The following is a 22179-nucleotide window of genomic DNA, read 5'->3' as shown; positions in this document are numbered from 1 at the left end:
TGTGGGCTTTTTTTTTTTTTTTTTTTTTTTTTTTCTAGAGGCATTGGGGATCTTAGCCCTGTGGTGTCAGGCAGGATACCAGACACCTGCCCGAAAGGCAGCTCATCATCTCCTGAAGGGAAACTTCACTCGCCCCTCACATTTTTTTGCTCTCCCTATATTATCATAATGAAATGTCAGCTTGCCACCAGCTTTGCTGCAGAGCAGATGTCTCCTCGTAATTCCTGTTGTTGGAGGGTTTTCAGTGTTTCTCCTGCCTGTCTGGCTGGGCTGTGACAGCATTACCTGGCTGGCTTCGCAGCGTGGCCAGGCACTCGCTGCACATCTGGCAGAGGATGTAAGCACCAGCGCTCTCCAGCCAGCTTTTGTCTGCTGGGTCTCCAGATCAGCTCTTTCATGTGCCAAGGACAGCATCCCCCTGCAGAGCTTTACACCAAGGAGAGGTCCTTGCAGAAAAAATATCTGCAAGTGTGATTTCCCCTCCCTGAGCACGGCCTGCTGGAAAACTTGGCTTGAAACGAGCGGAACAGTTCCGTGAAATTTGTTTTCTTGGTCCTAAAACACCAGCTGGGATGCTCTGCAGGGCAGATGGTCTTTGTGGCCATGTGTGGACCACGTTTGTAAAGCAGGAAAGGGTTAGACCAGCATTTTCCCCCACTCAGTTGTGTGTTTCCTAGAAGAGATGAAGAGTGCTCATGGGGAGGTATAGAAACAAGCACGTGCCATTTGCACAAAGGACATGTGAAAATGGGGCTGGGGCTGGGGGAGGAGGGAGGCCGAGGGGTCCTGTTCCCCTGGGAAGGACAGTAAAAACTTAAGGGTTTCCTCTCCTGTTTGGTAAAGTCTCTTGGGTTTTCTACAGTTCTACTTTGGAAGCCATTTCATGTTCTGAAACTTTTTTTTTAATTTGTTCTCCAAGTTCCCTAGAAGCCACCAGCTTCCCTACAGCTCCCTGCTGCTGCTTCCCTGGGGCCAGAAGTGGCTTTCCTGCAGCTGCAATAGTGCTTCCTAGATAGCTTGTAACGAGAGGGATTGTTTTAGCGGATATTTTCAGTGCATCTCAGCCTCCAAGCTCTTTGCAAGGGTTTCTTTCATTTTGGATGTGCAGGCAGTTCAGCTGGAGCCCACAGTTGGCTGTATGGAGCCGGGGCTGAGCTGGAGCAGAGGTTTGGCCACGGCTCTGGGTGCGCGGGTGGTCGCAGTGGCCGTCAGGTTTGTGCAGTGGTGCGGATTTGGGGTGATGCACAACAGGTTGAGGCTGTTTCTCTATTTCTGGCTCCGTTGCAAAGCGTGGCTGGAGAGAGGTGGGATGCTGGCACCAACCAGCTGGGGTTTGCTCCATGGTTGAGGCATCTTTTGAGCTGGAAATACTGATCTCTGAGCTGTTGGCTGGCCTTGGCGCTCGGCTGCTAGTTGCTTAAATATCTCCTCTGGGCTTGTTTAATTCCATGTGTGGTTCTACGCCTTTTGATTAGCTTTATGGAACTGCAGTTTCAAAATAAACAAATTTAAAATTAACCTTTTTACTGGGGTCCCATGAACCTTTGATACTGCAAGCTGCCCAACCCCTCAGCTGCTCTGATGGGGCCCAGCAAATCTGCAGGATTTGAGTGATTTCCTTCTCTGACAGCTCTGCTTGGTCCCGCTGCTTGGGCTCTTTCTGTGTCTGTTCTTTGCATAATTACTGGTGACAGATGTCTTCTGGAGCGTTGTGCTCTGTACGTCCCAGTGAGGCACCAAAAAGGAACGGCTGTAGGAAATGGCACTTGTTGCATATCCAGCAGCAGCCTTGAGTGGGGTGCCTGAGCTCGCACCTTTATTTTCATCCTCCTGGAAAGATTTCCTCTGGGTGGGTTGGCTGCTGTGGCAGACCATGCTCCTGGTTTTTATTTTATTTTTTTATTTTTTTTTCCCTGCCTCTGAGAAGTGTATGGCATCTCCCCCGAAAGGCATCCACCGGGACATCAAGCCTTCCAACTTGCTCTTAGGAGATGATGGGCACGTCAAAATTGCCGATTTTGGAGTCAGCAATCAATTTGAAGGGAACGATGCTCAGCTTTCCAGCACGGCAGGGACACCAGCCTTCATGGCACCGGAGGCCATTTCAGACACTGGCAAAAGTTTCAGTGGAAAGGTAGGTCTTTGCTCACAGCTAGTGTCTCCTGGGACCCCCAGGCACGGCACAAAGGGCAGCACCACGCCTGCATCCTTGCTTGTTGCCCGCCCAGGGATTGTGGTGCAGATTGGGGTTGTTGCTAAGTAAAACTGAAGCTCTAATTCTGTGTGTTCAGCCCAGGCAAAATTTACCCTGGCTGTTCTGTGCAGCGAGTGGACTTTGCTGTGGACCCCTGCCCAGACAGGAGCTGTGTTAGAGCCCTTTCGCTGCCCACAGGGAAAGGAGGAAACTCCTAACTCTCTTCTAAAATAAAGAGATACAGGGGTCTGCTGGGCATCAGCATCAGGTCCTGAACCCCTGAAAGCGAGGGACGCTGCCGAGCGCTGTGGTGCAGATGTGGGGATAGGGTCTAGTGTGGTTTTTATGCCCAGAAGAAGACTTTCTGAGGTTCAGCTACTCTTTGAGATTCAGCCCTGAATGTTGTCGTTCCCTGTAGGAAGGGGCTGCTTGCTGGTCGCTGTGCTGTACAGCAAGGATGGGGGTGCCCAGGCATGCTGCAGATGCCTTTGGGAGCCCTGCTTCAGAGAGACTCTGCACAATAAACCAGGAAATGTTAAATGCATACGAATGATGTGCTGTGAGTTGGTGGGGAAAATCCAGCTCATTCAGATAACCTGTGTTGCGTCTCATTTACTGCTTGCACATGCTTTCTTTCAGGCACTGGATGTCTGGGCCATGGGGATTACCCTCTACTGCTTTGTTTACGGGAAGGTAAGCTGCCTTTCAGTCCTGCGTGGGACTATCTGCCTGCCTGGCTTTTGTCTCATTCCTTTCCAAATAAAGGGAAATATTAGGAACAAAGACCCACCCTCTGCAAGCTCCTGTTTTCCCAGATCACCCTGTGGCTGAGAAGGGGCTGACATTGGTGTCTGTGGGAAGGATGGTTTCTGGAGCTGGTCCCTGTATTCAGAGCTGTTGTTCGTGCTGCAAACCCAGAGCAGCAGCAGCAGCGGTTTGTCGGGGGGTTATCCCCGTTGCCTGTGCTTCAGAACAAGCCAGACAGAGCGTGGAGAGAGGCATAAGTTTGATCCCAAGCTACTGTCGCACTTTAGCAAAGCATCTGACAGAAAGCTCTGGTTGGGCCGGATGGAGTCCGCTTTGGCAGAGCCGGCTCTCCAGAGCTGCCTTCTGCTAACTCCATCTCCTGTTGTGGCTTTTCCCTCTGCTGTGGGCAGAAGCCCCTTGTCCCACCCGTGCTGTGCCAGAGGGAGCAGAACAGCAGGGATGTGTGCTCCGTGTGTGCGGGTGTGTCACCTGAACCTGGGACCGCTGCAGATCCCACCACACAGGCACAGGGCATCCAGCTCAGGGCTGAGGAGTGGCTGGGGGGATGGCAGAGGCAGAACTCTCTCCATTGCTGCTGTGATCTTGAGGAGCTAAGTCAGGATGGAAGATATTCTCTGACCTGTCTGTAATGGTGGCTCATTTGGGCCAAATCCTCAAGTGACAGGATATAACCTTGATTTTCTATTTTGGTGTAACCTCATGGTGATGGTACTCCCCTCTGTGGCAAGCACTGGAGGGAATATAAAACCAAGCCCAAGGATACGTTTGTCTGTTCTGTGTGACCCTATGCAGTAAATATTTTACATTTTGTACCTGTTTTATATTTTGTACTTTAATCTGGCCAGGCAGGCTGAGGCAGGGCCCACCAGCCCACTAAAACCAGCAGACCTGCACCTCCAGTTTTCATGCAGATGTTCCCAGGGCCGGTGAGTGTGCGGCTCCTGCCTTCCCTGCGGTACTCACTGCCCTGCCAGGTTAGGGACAGCCAGGATCTAGGTCTAAATGAACCCAATGTAAAAAGCTGTGCTGAAAAAAAAAGTGCTTTGAATCCAGATATCTGAATTTAAAGTGGAAACCCAAGTGTTTTAATATTTATACCCAGCTCCAAATGATGCTTGTCACAGAGCTCGAAGCAGTGAGACAAGCCAGCTGGTATCAGTATCTCCATTTTGCAGGTAGAAGTGGAGCAGAGAAAAGCAAAATGAGTAGTTCATGGTCACCTGGTAGGCTGGATGGAGGGGAATATCCCAGTCCAGTTACGTATTCCTTCTGCTGTTCTTCTGCATTTAGTTTTTAATAAGGAACAAATCAATTTATTACATGTGGGGAGATATGTTTCCATCTCTGCGTAAAATCAAGGGAGTACAGAGAGTATGCTTCTGTTACGTGAATGACAAACGCCTGAGCTGTGCCAGGACCTCTGACCACTGGAAAACCTTTTGTTTGTTTTACAGTGCCCTTTTATAGATGAATATATTTTGGGTCTTCATAACAGGATCAAGAACAAGCCTGTCGAGTTCCCAGAAGAGTAAGTGAACTTTCCTGCTGTAAAATAAAGTTCAGTTTTCAGCATTATTCACTGTGCAGCGTAAACACCAGCAGGTCACCGCGGAGGGACAGACAGGGGTGGGTGGGTGAGACGCTGTGTGTTCTCCTGGGTCTCACATGGGTTTTGTGCTGATGCTCTCGTCACGGCATTCTGCTGCTCGTGTGTCTGCGTGGTGCAGACAGGGACTAAAGGAAATGGCTCTGGAAGTCTTGGGAAGTGAAGGGATTTCAGTGTGGGTCTATAGTTCTGCCCCAGCGTTTTGACCCTGGAGATGCTGGAGGCATGGTTTGGTTGGGATTTTGTTTCTCCCCATGTGGTAGCCACCAGAATGATTCAATGTATTTGTTTCCAAAAGCAATGTGGTTTATGGACCTCGGTCTCATCTAGGTGGACACGTGCCACTTCTGTGGACTTATCTAGGAGCTGGGGGAAGCGTCTGATGGAAGGAGTCTTGTCCTGAGACACATGATGGCAGCTTGGTGCATCCTCACTCCTCTGCCTCCCCCAACACGCTCCAGGAAAATACGTGTTTGGCTTGTGTGCTGGCAGACTGGGGCTACTTATGGAAAAAAACAGAAATTAATTTACCTATTTGATTCCGAGAGGCTGCCCCCCACCCTGCTTTGGTCAGTGAAGGAAACCCATGTTGGCCACCATCAGAGCTGCGTGGTGGAGGCTGCTGGGCTGTGCTGGGTGGGATGGCCGGCCACACCGTCCCAGTGTGTCATCTAACCCACAGAAGCGCCCTCGGCAGCGCAGGGGGACAAGCCAAGGCCACTGACGTGCCATTTGAGCCGTGGAAAGTTCAGCGTCGAGGCACTGAGCGATGGATGAGTGCGGTCTTGTCAGATGAGCCTGGCAGGAGATGATGGTGCCCTGTCTCCGCCACCAAACCTCCATGCCTTTCCCTTCATGCATGGGCCACTCCTCAGGATTTCCTCCATCTTCAGGCCTCTGGTGACTTTCTGTTGGTGATTAATCTGTTTCTCTGGGTTGCTGTCAGATGAAGTAGCCCGAGCTGGATGCTGTTGTCCTTCTCCAGTCAGCAAAGTAGTTGGGCAAAGAATTTTTGATCTTCTTGACCCAATTGCTCACTCTAATAAAAACGTAGAAATAAAATGACTTGATTTTTAAAAAGCATGTATAAATTAAAACTCTAATGACAGGCAGAGCTGGTATTGGAGAGGAAGGGAGGGGTGTTGTCAGGCAGCCTGCGGTACGTGCGTGTAGCCACCATCTATTCCATGAATTTCTTGTGAGGTGCTCGCTGAATTTTCAGACACCTCCAGTGAAGGACTGGACTTCTGCCTTGGCAGTCCCAGGCTTCCTCCTGAGTCTGCAGAAAGCACCGGGTACTGTGGCTGTCCTATTTTAGGCTTTAGAGGGGATGGCTCGTGCCCCAGGCTCCCGGGCTGCGTTTCCTCTCCGTTGACTCTGAAGCACGGCCGCTGCAGGTAGCTCAGACGGAGCCATCTCCACTCAGCTGCTGGAGCCCACACCGAGGGCTGTATGGAGCACACCTCCCAAGGACTGCGGCCACGAGGTCAGGCCACTCATTAGATGGCAAACACAGGCCCCAGTCGTGGGTACAGAGCAATTCTGGCCAGCCAGCCCTGTGCTGTCGCTGAGGTTTCACAGCTGACCAGGCTTCAGTCATTAAGAGCAGGAAGGCTGGCCGTGCCACAGTGCGTGTTCCCAGCTGTTGCTCTGCTGTCGAGGCAGGACTTTGTCTTGACAGCACTGCACAAAAAAAAAAAAAAAAAGTTTGTTTCCCTGGCAGTCTTCTCTCTGCTTGCTTGGGTCCTGGCACAATGCCTGTCGTCTCTCAGCCATCGTACATTACGCTGAGCAGTCAGCTCACCAGTGCCTGTTCCCATCTGTCTTTGCAGTAAGTTACGAACGTGTTATGGGCTAACTGGGTTGTGCTAAGAACCTTTTCTTCACTCAGACATTTCCTTCAGCAGTAATTCAGCTGCATGGTTTATTTAGATTTCTCGGTGACCTGCTCTCCCAGTCTAAAAAAAGCTGCACCCCTGGTCAGGGTGTTGGGGGAGCAGAGTGTTACTGAGTGTTGATGGCTGTCTAAACTGCGTCTGCTTGTTAGATAAAGGCAGCGACAGACACGCACATAAAGCTGGAATTCACTGGAGTGGATCCACCCTGACCTCCCACAGAATTAGCACCTCGCTACGCTTAGGAATATTTTGGTTTCCATTTATTTCACCATGGCTACAAAAGGCATATTGCTGTTTGCAGCCAGTCCATGGAAACTCATTGCCTGTTTCCTGACAACCTTTACGATAGAGATGGAGCCGACTGTACCAGCATCATCGTCCCTTCCCTTCCCTTCGAGACGCTGGGATAAATATTTATCGCTCTGGATTCTCATTCGTGTCAACGAGTCCTTGGCATCACTAAAAAGCAAGCTGGAGAGGTTTCTGTCCAGACATGTATTAAGAGAGCCAGAAGCTTTGTGTAGTCCCTCCTGGTAAGGACCTGAAGTCTAGGACGGTGTTCTCTGACCTGCAGGCACCCTGTAAAATTGCCCATGGTGCTGGCAGCCCTCCCACATGGGTGCTGAGCTCTGGGATGCTTGGCATTTTCCTGAGAGCCATTACAGGACTATGGCTGAGAAATTCCAGCTAGCACAGGCTTTTCAGATCAAAATGCCATTGGGTGCAGCATGCATCCTGGCAGAATGGAGAGAAGGAAGAACAGAGCCAGGGGGATGCAGTGCTAACCCACCTGAAACTTTGTGATGCTGTCCATAGGACATCCCTGTGATGTTAAACCTGCGCTGCGTAGAAATCCACCTGGTACCCAGAAATGTCAGGTGATTATCTATTCTATTTCATGTATTCTAAATAAAGCCGTTGCTAGTTTAGCACAGATCAGATATTGCGTATTTTAAAAACACCATCTCCCCTGCCCCTTGGTGTGCTCCTCCTTCAGGAGGCTGTTTATTCTGACCCGTCCCTCCCCAGAGCTGATCCTCTGAGCCTGGATCTCAAGGGCAGCACAGTTCTTCCCCTTCCCACCTAAATTGTCCCCTGCAGGGGGGACTTTCTGAGGACTCATCCTGCCCTTTGTCATGTCTGGGCCATATTTCCTGGGTGCTGCAGACCCTTGAGGAGAATCTGAATGTGTTCGGGCTTTAAACTGAACCCACTTTCTGCCCCTTCCCGCTGAACCAGCAGGGTTTCCTTGTGGTTGTTTAAGGATCCTGTAGCCAAAGTCCACATAAAGAATTTGTAAATGATTAAACGGCAGCTCTGTTTTCCTCAAACTAAAATCTCCCTCACTGTGATATGGTTTCATTTAGGTTTGGGATAGTTTCCTCCCTCCTCTGCTTAGGGAGGGTGCGGAGGAGGTGGGCACAGCACCTGGTCCTCAGCCACGTTTTCGGTCTGAACTCCAGCCCTGCTGGGCAGTGACATTTTCTGCTGCCAAACCCCATCTCTGTGCAGAAACACAGCTCCTCAGAAGTCATTTGTGATACAGGCTTTCAGCTGCCTGGTACAATTCTGTCATACGCTGGCGTTTGATTTCGGTAGCCCTTTGATCATACAGATCAAGCGTGTTTTAAAGACGCTGCCTGCGTCGTTCGTGACAGACACCATGGAAGCCTTTGGACTGGCCGCAGAGGCTGCAGGGCCAGGGGCTCCCTGTGAACAGCATGTCTCTGGGTTTAGGCAGATGCATTTCTCTTTTAGTCATGTCTGCTCATTCCCTCCTGTTACCCCAAGGCTGATCTGTACAGGCAGGAAAAACCGAGTTACGGAACCGGCTGCCATCAGTGTTTGTAGCAGCAATTCAGCGAACGCAGCCTGTAAGCTTAGCTGGGAACTTGAGTTCAAACGGGGACGTTCCTCCCAGCACGCAGTTGCTCATGATGCAGGTTCTGCAAATGAAGTTGTGCCCTTCTTGGATCATAGAGCCCAGCTCCGGTTCTGCTCTCAGTAACACTTTGTTGCCCCCGAATCTGTCCTCTGAATAACGTGCTGTCTTTAAAAATGTCTTCAGATCTATTCAGCTGAGCCCTTGTCCTGAGTTTTGAGAGCGTGCAGCTGCGTTAGTGGGCACGGCAGGATAACCTGACCCTGCAGCAGTGGCTGCGATGCCTGAGAAGGAGCCAGGCCAGCCAGACCTCCCTTTCACAGGCTGGATTTGCAGAGCAGATGTCTTCTGAGCAGAGCAGGTTCTCTACCAAGTATCTGCAGTAAGGACTGTGCATGCCTTGAGCACTTGCAATTCCCTTGGTAACTGCGCGCTGCTTTTTTCTTTACTCAGAGCACAGATAAGCGAAGAGCTCCAGGAACTGATCCTACGCATGCTCGATAAAAATCCAGAAACAAGGATAACAGTCCCTGAAATTAAGGTAAATTATGCATTGATACTATAGTCTTTTATCTCCACTGATTTTGTTGTTCCTTTGGTACCTTCTAGTGAGGCAGAGCCATTCCCGGGGTTTGCTTTGGGAGCTTTCTCTGGCCCTGCGCCTCGGAAAGGGAGAGTGCTCATCTTGCAGCATGCCGTGGCTCTGCCGCTGCTTCTTGCTGGGGGAATATTGACAAAAGCTTTCTTGTTTACTTATTTAAATGAAAATTGCTCAAAAGCTGGCTGATCCTTAGCAAATCCCCCAGGAGAATTGACATTGGCATGGGGACTGCTAGCTGCAGAGCCTGTGCTGTCGGTGTTGGAGCTGCGTAACGGGCTGGAAGTGTGTTCATCCTCTGGTGCTTGTGTGGTCAACAGCCTAAGGCCGCACGTTTGTTTCTGTCAGCTTGCCTTGGGAGATGCTTATTAACACAGGGAGTGACTAGGATGGGTAGACCACAGTGCTTCACAAGGCTTGGCTTTGGACTGTCACCCCTCACCAAGGCCTCGGACCTGCTGGAGGCTCTGAAGACTTCCACAGAGATCCATCAGCATCCTGCGTGGGGCACGTAGCTCTTCCTTGCTTTGTCTCAGGCCAACAGCAGCACAATTGCCACCAAAGCTGGCAGTAGGAAAGTTGGACTTTGAAAAGAAAGGTGAGATCACTTCCTTCCATGCTCGGGAGGCCACAGCCAATGATGGTGGGAAGGGCTTTGGAGCTTCACGTGGCAGCTCCTGCAGGTACTTCACGTAGGAGCCTGAGCCCTGTGAGAACCCTGGGGAGAAGAGCAGAGCAAGGTGCTGGATCTGACCCCTGGCCACGCACTGAAGATGCTCAGTGTGCTTGAGGACTTGGGTTTGAAGCTGAAAGAGCCTGTGTCTCTTGTACCAGGCTGGTCTGAGCCCAGGGCCTTGAGCACTGCTTTTGTCGTGTTCTCAGGGAAGGAAACCATCCTGTGAAGGGCAGTAGAAAAAGGGCGGCTTTCTTCTGTTGTTCCCCCAAGAAAGATGATGGCCAAGCAGCTTCTTGGCAGAGGCGGCTGTAGAGTGACTGCCACCATCCCTGAAGGCCCTGGCCAGGGGAGTTCAACCAAGAGCCCAACTGATGCAGTCCAGACAAGGAGGTGACACACTCCCTCCGAACTTGTGTTCAGAGACTAACCCCAAGGAGCTGCTTGGCTCTGAAGCAGCATGCAGCGGGTCGCGTGGCATTGGGGCTCCAGCTTGGGCTTCTTGCATAGTTAGATGTTCTGAAGTGGCTGCTCCAGACCTCCTTCTCCTCCTCCCTAGGTTCCTTCCATTTTATTTTCCTCTGTTTTCATACTTTCCTCCTCTTCCTCTTTCATGTTCCTTACTTGTAGGATAAAATCCCAACGTGGCTGCAAATGTTCTTGTGCTGGTGAGCATTAGTTTCGTGCTGCTTCTTGTATGTGATCATTCACAGTTGATAAACATGGAAAAAGCTGGAAGGAGGTGGTACAGTTATATAAAGGGGTTAGGCTGGACAAATATCTTAACTGCTCTGCTCAACTGGGTGTGGAATTGCTGTTCACCATTAAAATCAAGCAAATTGTTTCGTATGAGGAACATTGAACGCATGGCGAGGCAGAGTCCTCACTGAAACGTTCGCAAGCCCCAGGTAAACTGTAGGGTTTAGCGCATTGGTTTCACTTAAGCCTGGATGTGTGGCATGTCTTTGAAAAGAGTTATTGTCAGCACAGCTAATTGTCTTTGGAAAATGCAACTTAAGTGCCATAAGGCAGCTCATCGCTAAGCTGGTGGAGAACGCTCTGGACACCTTCATCCAGCTCACTGGAATGGCAGTAGGCAGCGAGCAGCCATCCCAATTAAACTCCACGTCCTGGAGGCTGAGGCAGGTGATGAAGAGGCACAGATGTTTAAAAAGATTGTTCTAGATCTTCAAACTTCTGTAGATCCAGAATTTGGCTAAAATAACGAACTCAGCCCTAACTCACGTGTTCTCTAGTTGCCACATGTTCCCTAAACGTTTTAGACACAGAAGAAGGAAACATCAAAAAGTTTCTGGCCACGAATAAACACCTGTGAAGATGTCTTTCAAGTGTGTGTGGGGGTAGAATCACTTTGGTGACATTCTATGTCAGTAACTGTCTTTTTCAAATAATACTTCCAGCACCAGCACTGGAGGATGTTCTCCCCAACGGACAGAACATCCAGCCCTGGATGTGGGTAGCAGAGAGCCTCACCCTCTCCTGCTGTCAGCTCCCCTCCGCAGCAGCAACCGGGAGGGAGGGTGGGAAGCTGCCTCTTCTCCCTTTTGTGGGTGTGCAGAGGTTTCTGTGTTTATGGCAAGGTGTGGAATTTCTCTATTTGCGTAGGCAGGAGGCCACTGGAGTAGCACGAGGCCTCACTATTCCGATCCAAGCACTCCATCTGAAGCGCCTAACCCCTTGTTTGTGCAGATGCATAAGTGATCTTGATTCTCCCAGGCGGCAAGCCTGCCTCGCGCTAGGTGGAATGTGTGCGTATGAGGGGAAAATGAAAAGGCTCTGGGTAGCTCAGATTTTCAAACCGGTTCAAACTTGATTCAGAGGGTGTTGGGTTCCTCCAAGATGAAATCGGAGGCCGTGGGTGTGACAGCAGTGGGCATTAGGGGATGCCATCTGGATGGGCACCAGATTGCAGTGATTTCCAAGGGAGCTGGTTGGACTGCATTGCTGGAGGTGGAAAATGGAGCAGCACCAACAGCTTACCCCTGTAATCAGTCCTGTGCCCTTGTTTCTCTCTCGTCACTGGTACCGTAGCGCTCTGGTGTAGAAGGGAGACCCACAGCTGTCTGTGTTCTCCCCACGCAGCTGCATCCGTGGCTAACCAAGGGCGGCCAGGAGCCCCTGCCGCTGGAGGAGGAGCACTGTACAGTGGTGGAGGTGACGGAGGAGGAGGTGAAGAACTCGGTGAAGACGATCCCGAGTTTGCCAGCTGTGGTATGTATAAACCACAACCGCGTCCTCTGTGGGGGTCAAGAGCATACTTTGAAGCTCTCAGCTGGTGAAGGAGGTGTGGAGAGGGTACACGTGTGCTCCTGGCATGAGAAACTTGGTGTTTCAACTCAGTGGGAACTTTTTGTGTCCCTGAGCACCACAGCAGCCTGGATCTGCAGCGCCTGACCGTGTGAGCAGTGCTGTTTATATCTGTCTGGCCGCTCTCATAAGAGCTGTAGCATCCCCAAAGAGTCTGGTGTCAGACATCCCAGCACACCAGAAGCATCCCAAGTGTGGCTTGTTTAGTTATTCTAGAGGTTGCAAGACAGCTCATTTGGATCCTCGAAATGAAGGCTCCAAACCTGGAGGTGACCTGGCTGGAGAAGCAGGAAGAGGACATCTGCCAGTGGAGTGTAGAGCTGGTGTGTGCCCGCCAGCCTTGGGGGACCACGAGTGGGTGCTCGGGGTTCCCTCGGCAGTTTGTGCGTAGCCGGGGGGGAGTCTGCTCCAGGCAATTACTACAATGCAGGTGCCTTTATGGGTTCCTCGTCCTGGGGAGAGGGATGCTGAGCACAATGGGGACCTGTTTTCACACTCTTGTAGTGTGATGTTAACACAGACTCTTGCCCCAACAGCTGGCTGGGGCAGTGAAAACCATCCTTTGCCCTCGACCTTTGCCTCCTGACCCCCAGGAGCTGGTGGCACTCCCTGGCCAGTGCCTGCCTGGGAGGAGGGCCCAGGAGAGCTCTGGTGCTTCTTCCTCATGGGCTTGGACCACCATGAGCAGCAGGCAGCGGTCAGCAGCATCTGCTTTGCCTCTTGCCAGCAATGGTCTGTGTCCAGAGGTCTGAGCCCACTGCCCAGGGAGTGGTGCTGACACCACCTAGAAGTCAAATAGCTGTTCTGTGGGTCTCTCTAGTTCATGCTCTAGCAGTAATTCTGGTAAATGCCTGTTGAATCATTAAAGAAGCTGTTGTTAGGTTCCTTCAAACTAGCTGCAAGGAATTGGTCAGTCCTGCTGTTCTCACTCGTCTGTTTTTCTTCCTCAAAGATCCTGGTGAAGGCCATGCTGAGAAAACGCTCCTTCGGAAATCCATTCGAGGTTCAGACCAGACGGGAGGAGAGGTCCATGTCTGCTCCAGGGAACTTACTGATGTACGTAAATACAGCCTTGCCTGGCTCTGCTGCCCGTGCGCAGTAAAGGTGTGTGGGGAGGATGACAGAAGCAGTTTAGAAATCTTTTCCATAGCATTTAAGGACAAAACTCACCTGAAATCAAATACTGAGGCTAAATTCTACATCAAGTCTTCTAGGGTTAAAATATAAGGGTGTAAAACAGGCTAAATACTCTTTTAATAGGTGCAGTTCTCTCTGCAAGATGAGTTTGACCTAAACACGTGTCAAGTGCTGTGCCTGTCTGGTTTTTAACCCGTTAGTTTATAACACACTGTGATCAAAGATCCCTTAGAGATTGGTGAACTAAAATAAGTTCAATTAGAGTCTAGTCTGGATATGTGTTGGAGGGTTTCATTCTTCTCTCCTTTTTTTATGGACAATGGAAAAGGCACCAGATCAGCAGTTTTCATGTTTTATAAACACACAGTGGGATGATGTGATTTGTCTGTGGGCTGGGGCCCGAGTCTGGGCAGAGACGCTGTGGAGATGCATAGGCAGGCAGGGGAGAACACTTTGACATCGCTTTTTCCTTTCAGAAAACATACGGTATTTTTTCCTACAGACAGCTATGAAATGGTGGAAGACATTGAAACAGGATATTTTGGAGCCTGGATATAAATGGCTATATTGGGATTAAAAAGGGAGTAGACAAAGTAATGACTATTAGATTCATCAAAAAAAATTAAACACAGTGATCTGGATGTACAGGGGTGGGGAGAGAATTTCTCTGTCCTTTCCTTGGCTCGTACTTTTTCTCCCTCATGCTGGTTACCCATCCCTGTCAGCCAGGATCCTGGGCCATCTGTCCAGTAAGTAACAGATGGACTGTTAGCCTGACCTGGGACAGTTATTCTCCTGTTCCCACCCTGCAGAATCTGTAAGGCTGCAGTTCATAACAAAGCTGTGTTGTCCCAGAACAACCCTTTTCCACCCAAAATCCCAGTACCAGGCCAAGCAGACTCCCACGGGGGCATACTAAGAGTGTTGCTGCACCTCTGACAATGCCAGCAGAGGAGTGTTTCCCTCTCAGGGGTGTGTGGAGGTTCAACGGCTCAGCTCAGTTAAGGATGAGGATGCTTTAGGGCCCAACTGTGTATCAGAGACTTCAGTAAAGGCTTTCCCTTTGAGTCCCGGACTAGTTAATATTAAGCAGCAGTTGTAACAGTTAATCACCCCGTAGACTGAGCGCTGCTCTGGGGACATGTCTGAAGAGCGTGGCAGTCACAGCTCCTTTGCCAGCTTAGCAGAAGGGATTTGTCCTCATTTGCTTCCCTTGGGTCATTGCCTTATTGTTGCTAATGTGACATGTCCCTGCCTATATCGTCACTGCTGTTCCTGGTCACTGCATTGTATTGCTCTGAGATAGGGAAACTTTTTACTAAATTTGAAGAAAAATCTATCGTATAATTCATGCTGTCCGGGACAGCTAATTCAGAGCAAGGCGGGATTTCTTCTTTTTTAAGGCTTTCCTGAATTGATATTTCAGGGTGATCTCTTCTTCTAGTGCCCTGAGCCTGTCTCTAAAAGGGACCTGTTCCCTTTCACCTTTGTTGGAGATGTTTGAAAGCCCGTGCCACTAAATAACCAGCTGGTGGGAAAACTTCTTGACGCTGATGCTGCGGCTGGTTCCTGCCTGGAGCTGGGTGTGTTGTTATCTGCTCAGAACAAGTACGGTTCATTTGATCTGGTGTAGCCGAGACGTTTCTGATTAGCCACATTAGCCGTGTCCAGTCCCTTTTAAAATCTTTTTAGGCCTTCAAGACAAGCTGTAAACCTCCACTTTTATTTGTCTCCTGTATAAAACCCTCATCAAATTCTTCTCAGCTTACACAAAACCAGCATCTTTCCCTGTCTCTGCTTTTTTCAGCCCCGTGGTTGCATTCACACCCCATGTTTGGGACTATCCTAAAAGGTTTTTGAAAATCGTGTGTAATTTCCACTGTTGTGCTGCTGTGTCCGGTGCCCTTGGTTCACAAGAACGCATCAGGTCAGGGATGGAGCTGGAGCCATGCTGGGCTGGCCTCTGCCCAGCTTAGAGATGTCCAAAAAGAAATGTGGATGGTCTTTAAATGTGCCAGTTCTCCACTGCACTTAATTTCTTAGTCTTGTGCCACCAGTGCCAATTTCAGGCAGTAACAGTTGACTTTATCCTAAATTAATTCCTGCACAACTGGAGCTTTGTGACCCCATCTCGAAACCCTCTGTTTAAAAGAAAGACATTGGCTAAATCTCTTCAAAAATAATGTTGTTTATTTAATCACTACAGCGGGGATGCTTTTTTTTTTAAGGAATATGGTTTATTATTTCAGACTTTGAAAATGCTATACTGGTTTGAGAAATGCTGGAGTGGTTGGATCTAGTGAAAATTGCTTCAAATTTAAATAGATGATTGAATCTAATGACGTTGGTTTTAAGTGAACAGAGTCTAAATGGGCATGTTCACTGTTCAGTGAGTTATCTCTTCCTTACAGTGTTATTTCTACGGGGGCAAACAGAGCTGGATGCTAAGCCCATCGAGTTCTTAATTCATCATGGGTTGTTCTCTAGGAAAACCACCCTTAATAAACATATGAAATATCACATCGGAGCAAATGTTATGAACAGCGGTGTGTTAAAATAAGTTTTGAGTGAGCATGACTATAAATTTCTAGGACCTGGCAGGAACAGACAATGTTGTTGTAGCGTAAAGGCTCTGCAGAGTTCCTGCACGTCAGGCACCGTTTCCACCCCCGCAGCTGGACAGGGGACCCCAAAAGTGGGACTTGGCAGAAGGGCAGCGCCTGCAGCCGTCGCCACTCTCTGGTCACGCTGCCGTGCGGTCGCCAGCAAGGAGCTGGGAGAAAAATGAGCCCCAAGTTCCCAAGCTCTCCACCACAGAGCTGTTCCTCCCCAGTGGCAGTGTCTTTAGAGAGAGGTGAATCGCCTCTTGGAACATGGCATCTCCTGCTAGTTATAGGGAGAAAATAACTCGTTGTGTTTCTATATAAGAAAAAAGAAAAGCAATTAGAAAACTCCTGCTTCGTATTCAATTTATTTAATTAGGCTGCATGTGAAATTGCCAGAGCCCTGCTCACTGCTGCTTCAAGCATCGTACGTCTGTGCCCATACTCAGATTATATTTTGCAGGAAATCCTCTGACAGCTGAGTCTGCTTTCTGCTATTTGATGCCTAATGGATGGTTCTTAAAATGGATCTGTCGTTTAAGAAAATAGGAAGAGAAAGGAGCCAGTTGAACAGCTCGCTCTTTGGGATTTGGAGAGGAGGAAAGTAAATCATGTGGTTGAATCTTTAATTTCTCCTAATTACCTGCACACAGTGTGCTGGGCTCTGTTCTCGGAAATGCTTCGTGCAGGAGCTGTATGTGCTGGTGTCTGCGATAGCAGGAGGTCTTTCGTGTTCACCACAGCCTTTGTTCCTTTGGAAGACACCATTAAGACACCAGTGACTTGAAATGGTTCTTAACTTAGTACTGGGAGGAGAGAGGGCTTTTTTAGCACTCCTTAGACCTGGAGGAAGCAGATCCTCTCCTGGGTGTTAGTTATTGCTTTGTTTAATAGCACTGAACGGTTAAAAAGGCAGCTGCTGCAATGGCAAGCGCAGTCACTAGGTAGAAGGAACTACAATGAGGACGCCCCTGTTCAGCAATTCTTGGTTTGCAATGTTGCCTCTCCCACAGGAGCGCCTCCGCACACCTAGAAGCGCAGGGTGTGGGTGCTGCTGGCTGTCACTTCACCCCGTGAGCTGTGCTGTCACTCGGGCTGGGTGTCCAGATCCTTTCACGCAGGATCTGCCAGAAGATGCAGGGATCCATCGCGCCTTGCAGAGCATGCAGACCATGGCCAGCTTCCAGCCCGTCCTTAACGGTGGCTGTGGAAGCAGCTGGTGATTTTAAATTTTTGTTCCAGTTGCAGAGTATCTTTGAAACGCAGCTGTTTAGCGTTCACAGCTAAGTTCTGGGTTTCTGTTAGCAGTGTTTGCTGCGTTTCTTCTGCCTGCTCCAGATTTCTCCTAATTGAGTCAGCACTGCCTTCACCACATTTTATTACTCTCATTTATTGCAACTACTACCTATCAAATTAATTGCTGTGTTTTGACAGACCCAATTTACTTTCCCATTACAGCTGCTATTGCTGTTGATGAAATGCGGCCGTCAGCTCCTGTACAGAGGATCAGTCTGTATTTAGAAAGCCTGCCCTGTTTCCAGCCCTCTCAAAAAAAGCGGAAGAGCCGTCACCGCCCTTGGGGCCACACTGTCCATGGCCAGCCAGCCAGCAGGGAGAGGGAGGTAAAAAAGTGGCTGACCCAGGTCCCCAAGCAGACACAGCTTGTCCCAAAGCAGCAGAGAGGTACCTGCCTCGTGGGGGCTTTGGGCTGAGAAGGTCCCAGGGCTCTGTGCCGTAGGGCTGCTCAGAAACAGGCTGCAGATTGTCCCCCCAGGGCAGCCAGGGTTACAGCATCATCTGCAACAGGGGAACGGCTGCAGGCTGGCCTTCAATTTCCCAGATGTTTCAACTAAAGATGCTCCCTTGGTCTCCGCTAGTGCTCGGTGTGTGTGTCTCCAGTCCCAGGAGGGTTTGGGGTAGGTGATACATAGATGCTGTCACAACAGCCAGACCCAACCAAAAGCCATGACAAGTTTCACTGCAAAGATAGAACTGCACATCTCCCGGGAAGAGCCGTGCCCCGCAGTGCAGGTGGGGATCCTTGTAGTCTGCCTAAGGAGGCACCCGCTGTGGCTCAGGATTTTCCTCTGGCAAAGCCCCACTGTCAGCCGGACCCTCCGGTGAGCAGCCCCGTGCTCGAGTGGCTCTGCCCGCGCTGAGCGCAGCCGCGGCACGCCCCATTGCACGCAGGGGTGACACCGTGAGGGGACACAGAACCCCCAGAGGTGCCGTGCGACATGGACCAGGAAAGCACAGCTGGACGTGAGCAGTGTGCTGGAAGCCATCTGGAGCTTTCGGCTGCGGTAGGGGCTGGAGTGGGTTTGTACCAGTGCTACCAGTGCCTGTCCTCATCTGTCCTTCCAGCTGCAGGTCAGTGTGAGTGATGCTCCATCCTCCGGTTCACTCTGCTCGCTAGGCTGTTAGCTACAGAAACACAAGCTCACCTGCCTGCTGCCATCCTCTTCATGATCCCTTTCTTCCTTTGTCTCGTTGTTTTGCTCTCAGGGACAGGCTCCTCGTAAACACATCTGTGTATTTGCATCCGTCTTTAAGGTAATTCTGTGTCTGTGTGTCCCTGGGGTGCTGTAGAAACATGTGTCCTCTCCTCAGCCTGTGTGATTTGTGTGGTAGTGAGAGCGTTCTGCTCCGTCCTTCCTTCCCGTAGGAGCAATTTTGCTGCAGTAATTCTGTGTGTGTGACACTAATGTTGATGTATGCTGGGTTTCATTATTATTATTTGTGGTTCTTTGGCATTTCAGCTGCCTTTGGGGAGGGAGGGGTGAAAAAAGCCAGTTGGGTTTTAGCAGGGACTGCTGCTCAGCCCCACATTTGTGGAGGAGCAGCGACAGAATTTGGGAAAGGCTGAGGCTGAACTTTGCAATTGGGGCTGAGGTTTAATATTTAGTGATGATGCAAAAGAAACAGAGCCGGAGCCCTCTCTGCTCTGGCCGCTCCCCGATTCCCCTGCGCTTCTGCCTCTGATGCCGCGCTGGGAGGGCTCTGGGCTGAGCAAAACGGGCTGTTCTGTGTGTGCAACCACCCCATCCCAGCCAGAGCTTCAGTAAAACTTGGTCATTTGTCCGACCAGCTGCACAGACCCTGCTAGGGAACAGTCTGTCCAATTCTGATAAATAACAGAATAACTTTCAGTGCAACCTGTGACAAACTGCTTGCAAACATCTCGGTGTGAAGTCCCGGGATCTAGTGCTTAGGCAGGACCCAGCTTCCTCCCAGGCCTGGGGAGGTCTGGTCTGGGGAGAGAGACCAGGAGATAACCACATGCCGCTGGGAGCAGCTCCACCGCTCTGGAGGCTCTGGTTCACCGCTCGGAGATGAACGGGTGAGCAAGAGCCAGGATCCTGCCTGCTCCACATGAGGAAGGATTAGCAGATTCTCCAAAAAGAGTCAGGAGAAGGCAGGTGAAGGAGGCTGGGAACTGACACGATGCTGGCGTGACAGCTGGTGCCGCTGCTGCTCCGACGTTTTTCATAGAGAACTTTGACAGGGAGGAAGGGACACCAGCAGCCTGGACAAGGGCAGATTCAGATGAGATCCGAGGAAGAAATGTTTTCCTGTGTGGGGGGTGAGGCAGTGGCCCAGGTTGCCCAGAGCAGCTGTGGATGCCCCATCCCTGGAGGGGTTCAAGGCCAGGCTGGATGAGGCTTTGGGCAACCTGGGCTGGTGGGAGGTGTCCCTGCCCATGGCACGGGGTGGGACTGGATGATCTCTAAGGTCTCTTCCGACCCAAATCATTCCATGATTCTATGATGATTGGTATTTAATGGGGACTCAGTGGAGGAATTGAGCACTTCCCAAGAGAGAGTGTGTGTGTGTGTGTGTGTGCTCCGATCCAGCTCTCTGTAGGCTGTCCCACTCCATCCCTGTCCCATGCTGCCTGCGTTTTGGAGGGAAGTGCTGTGAGGCTCATTCTTTGCTGGGCACGAAACGCTCAGTGTAAATACCCGGTGGCTGTGATCTGCCTGCAGCCGCTGTGGTTAACAGCCATCCTGGCTCCTGGGTCATTGCACAGGTCAGGCTTCGCTCGCCTGGGCTTTAAATAACGTAGCAGAAATACAGCCTTATTTCTTAAAAAGAGTTCTTGAATGGAGATTCATGTTCAGCCACCGGCCTCACAGCACGAGCCCCGGCTCCCGTGCAGAATGCTGACGCCTTGGTCTCTGCAGCCCTACCTGCAACGCGAGTTCAGCTGATGCCCGCCGCTGCGTGGCTGTCGGGTCAGCCTCTTCTGTGTTGCACCCCTCCCATGCTGGTGCAAGGTGCTGCTGGGGGTGGTGGGGAGCACCGAACACGCCCCTGCACGGAGCAGGCTGGGCAGGGAGCTGTGTCCTGCGGAGCTGCCTGCACTGTGTTGGAGAAAAGAGCCTCTGTTCCTGCACAAGGTGATAAATCGTTTCAGCAGGGTGATGTCGGGGCTGTTCTTCAGCCTTCCCCACCGAGAAACGGTCCATGCGCTGGGTTCAAGGTCAGGTTTGTCGCAGGGCTTTGCTGGAGCAGAGGGATAATGGAATGTGATTCTGATAATTTCTGGTTTCTTCAAAAATTGCCACAGCCCGCTGTGTCCTTCCAGTGTTGTTCCCAGCCAGCCAATAACCCCAGAGCCCCAAACCCACGCTTCCCAAACGCCGTGTGCTCAGTCCAGCGCTGCCACGTTGTCGTGTCCGCACAGACCGATTCTCCTGCAGCTGGGCTGGTGTGAGCGAGGCCAGACACAAAGCTTGGGGTGGCATCGCCTCCTCTACGCTGTGGATATCTTCACATCTTCATGATGGAGAAAACAGGTGTTTTAGGTGTGCATCAAGTGCCTGCCACTGGTCCCTGATGTGGGTGGCACCTGGAGGTGTCACATTTTCTCCATTCAGTCTAGAGCAGTGACAGCTCTCTGTGCTTGGTCAAGTCCCAGTTACGGGCGGCTGGGCTGGGCGGAGGCGTTGCTCCTCAAGGATGCGCTGGGGTGCAGTGCTGCTGTCCTGGGGAGCAGTGCTGCTGTGCCTGTGGCTGGCGTGGCTGTGAGAGCAGCTGAGCCTCAGCCCTGGCTTTGCTCAACTGGCTGGTTCAGCTTGGAGCTTGTAAAGGACACCCAGCCCGAGACAGGAAAACGCTCCATCACCCCCAGTGTCTCACTCGTGCTTCAGAGCAATGCCCTGAGCAGCTCTGAGCCTGCCTCCCCGCTGGCAGAGGTAAGGTGTCCCACCCCGCCCCTGTCCCATCCCACCTCCACAGCAAAGCTCAGGCCTTCTACATAGGAAGACATCAAAAATTAGGAGCCAGGGAAACAGGCTTGAAGCTGTTGTGGCGTACGTACGATGCAAGTAAATTCCCTTGGCTGTATTTGAAGGACTGCTGCTCTCGGATGCTGAGCTGTTTTGGAGACCAAACTCACAGAAGCTGCAATTAAACAGCTCTTGTGTTGGGAAAACTGGCTTCTGGTAGAGGCATTCTGTTTTTATTGGCTTTTACAGCGGGGCTTTGGAGAAACAGTTATGGTATCAAGCCATCACTTAGATCTTAAAAAAAAAATAAAAAAAATCAAATTACAGAAAAGCAAACAGGAACTCCCCAAATACAAACTAGGTAATTCAGAAACACTGCCGCTGGTCTGCAGGACTTTCTCCAAAAACCAGACACCTCCTCGTGATGCTGCAGCTGGGAGAGGGGCACTCAGGGAAGCGCAAAGTCCAGTCCTTGGGGCGCAGGGACCAAGCAAGCGTATGGGCACCGGTTGCACAGCGCTGCAGCGCATCGAGCTGGGAATTGCCGAGCTGTTTGCGTGGTACCAGCACAACAGGCTGGTTCGTTGCTGTTCCTTCTTAGTGTTGCTGTTGACCTGGGTTGCCTGTTGGTAAAACAGCCCCTGCTTCATTTCTTGCGTTGCTACGTGCCTGTAATCTCTTTATTTCCTTGCTGTTCATGCAGAAAACAAGGGAGCAGAGAAGGAGGCAGGGACCCGGAGCTGCCCGACGTGTGTGAAGACGAAGCCACGTCCTGAAGCCTCCTGGCTGTCACCAGCTGGTCACGCACGTGCTGCTGCTGTTGTACCCATCGTGGTGTTGTCTAGCACACATCTGCCCTCATCGCCAAGTCCAGGGCCTGCAAAGCAAAAAAAAAAAAAACAAAACCAACCCAAAACCCCAAAAAACAAAATGGACTAAAGCAGAAAACCAGAGAGGAGGAACAGAGCAGCAATAAGAAGAGCGAGTCCTCGGGCAGCGCGGCTGGCAGAGGGCTGGCTCGGCCTCCTGGGCGGCTGCGTTCCTCGTGCGAGGTGTCCGTGAGCTCCTCCGTGTGTGCCTTGCTCTCCACTTGTGCTTCACGTGTGGGCTTTGTAGTTGGGTGTCTTGGCCGATGAATGTGGTTTTATTTATAACGCAGCAAACCAAACACATTCGCCCCAGAGACTTTTTCCTGGCTTTTCTGCATTCTCTGTTTCAAGCATTGGGGGGAAAAAAAATTACATTGGAGCCAGGTTTTATA

General features: G+C 50.8%; 1 protein-coding gene across 1 annotated transcript in view; it reads left to right on the top strand.

The window, feature by feature from the left end:
* The window catches only part of LOC104470913 (calcium/calmodulin-dependent protein kinase kinase 1-like), a 62041-nt gene extending 40347 nt beyond the window's left edge, over positions 1–21694 (top strand). Inside the window, exons 9-15 of the mRNA XM_010086028.1 lie at positions 1945–2134; positions 2834–2887; positions 4417–4490; positions 8802–8889; positions 11723–11851; positions 12900–13003; positions 21622–21694. Coding sequence (XP_010084330.1) covers positions 1945–2134; positions 2834–2887; positions 4417–4490; positions 8802–8889; positions 11723–11851; positions 12900–13003; positions 21622–21694 — 712 coding nt within the window. The remainder of the gene's footprint in view (positions 1–1944; positions 2135–2833; positions 2888–4416; positions 4491–8801; positions 8890–11722; positions 11852–12899; positions 13004–21621) is intronic.
* Positions 21695–22179: the final 485 nt, after the last annotated feature.

Source organism: Pterocles gutturalis, unplaced genomic scaffold (assembly GCF_000699245.1).
Source record: "Pterocles gutturalis isolate BGI_N339 unplaced genomic scaffold, ASM69924v1 scaffold35050, whole genome shotgun sequence".
NCBI lineage: Eukaryota > Metazoa > Chordata > Aves > Pterocliformes > Pteroclidae > Pterocles > Pterocles gutturalis.
This window is presented reverse-complemented; position numbering and strand designations above follow the sequence as displayed.